Source organism: Chiloscyllium plagiosum, unplaced genomic scaffold, assembly GCF_004010195.1.
Source record: "Chiloscyllium plagiosum isolate BGI_BamShark_2017 unplaced genomic scaffold, ASM401019v2 scaf_39458, whole genome shotgun sequence".
Taxonomy (NCBI): domain Eukaryota; kingdom Metazoa; phylum Chordata; class Chondrichthyes; order Orectolobiformes; family Hemiscylliidae; genus Chiloscyllium; species Chiloscyllium plagiosum.
Genome location: NW_025189207.1, coordinates 1 through 3,214, shown reverse-complemented (window position 1 = coordinate 3,214; position 3,214 = coordinate 1). Strand labels below are relative to the sequence as shown.

At 58.9% G+C, this 3,214-nt stretch overlaps 1 protein-coding gene across 1 annotated transcript; it reads right to left on the bottom strand.

The window, feature by feature from the left end:
- Positions 1-474: 474 nt before the first annotated feature.
- Positions 475-1,060, bottom strand: LOC122545628 (basic proline-rich protein-like; the record flags this gene model as incomplete). Its single annotated transcript, XM_043684582.1, has 1 exon — positions 475-1,060. A coding segment is annotated over one exon (552 nt), but the record flags the coding sequence as incomplete, so codon positions are not given.
- Positions 1,061-3,214: the final 2,154 nt, after the last annotated feature.

The window sequence follows — 3,214 nt, the reverse complement described above, 5'->3', positions numbered from 1 at the left end:
GGAGGCAATGGTCCTGGCGGTGATCATGGAGGTGATGGTCCTGTCAGTGATTGTGGAGGCAATGGTCCTGCCGGTAATCGTGGAGGTGATGGTCCTGGCGGTGATCGTGGAGGCGATGGTCCTGGCAGTGAATGCGGAGGCGATGGTCCTGGCGGTGATTGTGGAGGTGATGGTCCTGGCGGTGATCGTGGAGGTGATGGTCCTGGCGGTGATCGTGGAGGTGATGGTCCTGGCAGTGAATACAGTGACGATGGTCCTGGTGGTGATCATGGAGGCGATGGTCCTGGCGGTGATCGTGGAGACAATGGTCCTGGTGGTGATCATGGAGGCGATGGTCCTGGGAGTGATCGTGGAGACAATGGTCCTGGTGGAGATCATGGAGGCAATGTCCTGGCAGTGAATGCGGAAGCGATGGTCCTGACGGTGATTGCGGAGGCGATGGTTCTGGTGGTGATTGCGGAGGCAATGGTCCTGGCTGTGATTGCGGAGGCAATGGTCCTGGCGGTGATCATGGAGGCGATGGTCCTGGTGGTGATCGTGGAGGCGATGGTCCTGGCAGTGATCGTGGAGGCGATGGTCCTGGCGGTGAATGCGGAGGCGATGGTCCTGGCTGTGATTGCGGAGGAGATGGTCCTGGTGGTGATCGTGGAGGCGATGGTCCTGGCGGTGAATGCGGAGGCGATGGTCCTGGCTGTGATTGTGGAGGCAATGGTCCTGGCGGTGATTCCGGAGGCAATGGTCCTGGCAGTGATTGCGGAGGCGATGGTCCTGGTGGTGATCGTGGAGGCGATGGTCCTGGCAGTGATTGCGGAGGCAATGGTCCTGGCTGTGATTGCGGAGGCAATGGTCCTGGCAGTGATTCCGGAGGCAATGGTCCCGGCGGTGATCGTGGAGGCGATGGTCCTGGCGGTGATCGTGGAGGCGATGGTCCTGGCGGTGATCGTGGAGGCAATGGTCCTGGCGATGATCGTGAAGGCAATGGTCCTGGCTGTGATCGCGGAGGCGATGGTCCTGGCGGTGATTGCGGAGGCAATGGTCCTGGCGGTGATTGCGGAGGCGATGGTCCTGCTAGTGATCATGGAGGCAATGGTCCTGGCGGTGATCGTGGAGGCGATGGTCCTGGCGGTGATCGTGGAGGCAATGGTCCTGGTGGTGATCATGTAGGCAATGGTCCTGGCCGGGATCGCGGAGGCGATGGTCCTGGCGGTGATTCCGGAGGCAATAGTCCTGGCAGTGATCGTGAAGGCAATGGTCCTTGTGGTGATCATGGAAGCAATGGTCCTGGCGGTGATCGTGAAGGCAATGGTCCTGGTGGTGATCATGGAGGCGATGGTCCTGGCGGTGATCGCGGAGGCGATGGTCCTGGCGGTGATTCCGGAGGCAATGGTCCTGGCAGTGATCGTGGAGGCGATGGTCCTGGCGGTGATTGTGGAGGCGATGGTCCTGGCGGTGATCATGGAGGCGATGGTCCTGGCGGTGATTGCGGAGGCAATGGTCCTGGCGATGATCGTGAAGGCAATGGTCCTGGCGATGATCGTGAAGGCAATGGTCCTGGCGGTGATCGTGGAGGCGATAGTCCTGGCGGTGATTGTGGAGACAATGGTCCTGGCGGTGATTGTGGAGGCGATGGCCCTGGCGGTGATTGTGGAGGCGATGGTCCTGGCGGTGATCATGGAGGTGATGGTCCTGGCAGTGATCGTGGAGGCGATGGTCCTGGCAGTGAATGCGGTGGCAATGGTCCTGGCTGTGAACGCGGAGGCGATGATCCTGGCAGTGATTGTGGAGGCGATGGTCCTGGCGGTGATTGCGGAGGCAATGGTCCTGGCGATGATCGTGAAGGCAATGGTCCTGGCGATGATCGTGAAGGCAATGGTCCTGGCGGTGATCGTGGAGGCGATAGTCCTGGCGTGATTGTGGAAGACAATGGTCCTGGCGGTGATTGTGGAGGCGATGGCCCTGGCGGTGATTGTGGAGGCGATGGTCCTGGCGGTGATCATGGAGGTGATGGTCCTGGCAGTGATCGTGGAGGCGATGGTCCTGGCAGTGAATGCGGTGGCAATGGTCCTGGCTGTGAACGCGGAGGCGATGGTCCTGGTGGTGATTGCAGAGGCGATGGTCCTGGCGGTAATCGCAGAGGCAATGGTCCTTGTGGTGAATGTGGAGGCGATGTTCCTGGCAGTGAACGCGCAGGCGATGGTCCTGATGGTGATTCCGGAGGCAATGGTCCTGGCAGTGATCTTGGAGGTGATGGTCCTAGTGGTGATTGCAGAGGCGATGGTCCTGGCAGTAATCGCAGAGGCAATGGTCCTTGCGGTGAATGTGGAGGCGATGTTCCTGGCAGTGAATGTGGAGGCGATGGTCCTAGCGGTGATCATGGAGGCGATGGTCCTGGCGGTGAATTCGGAGGTGATGGTCCTGGCACTGATCGGGGAGGCGATGGTCCTGGTGGTGAACACGGAGGCGAGAGTCTTGGCGGTGAACGCGGAGGCGATGGTCCTGGTGGTGATTGTGGAGGTGACAGTCCTGGCGGCGATCGTGGAGGTGATGGTCCTGGTGGTGAACGCGGAGGTGATGGTCCTGGTGGTGAACGCGGAGGCGATGGTTCTGGCGGTGATTGTGGAGGCGATGGTCCTGGCGGTGATCATGGAGATGATGGGTCTGGCGGTGATCGCGGAGGCAATGGTCCTGGCGGTGATCGCGGAGGCGGTGTTCCTGGTGGTGATCATGGAGTTGCAGGTCATAGAGTCACAGAGATGTACAGCATGGAAATAGATACTTTGGTCCAACCCGTCTATGCCGACCAGATATCGCAACCCAGTCTAGTCCCACCTGCCAGCACCCGGCCCATAACCCTTCCTATTCATCTACCCATCCAGATGCGTTTTAAATGTTGCAATTGTACCAGCCTCCACCACATCCTCTGGCGGCTCATTCCATACACTTACCACTCTCTATGTGAAACAGTTGCCCCTTAGGTCCCTTTTATATCTTTCCCCTCTCACCCTAAACCTTTGCCCACTAGTTGTAGACATCCCCACTCCAGGGAAATAACTTTGCCTATTTACCCTATCCATGCCCCTCATAATTTTGTAAACCTCCATAAGGTCACCCCTCAGCGTCCGATGCTCCAGGGAAGACAGCCCCAGCCTGTTCAGCCTTTCCCTGTAGCTCAGATCCTCCAACCTTAGCATCATCCTTGTAAATCTTTTCTGAA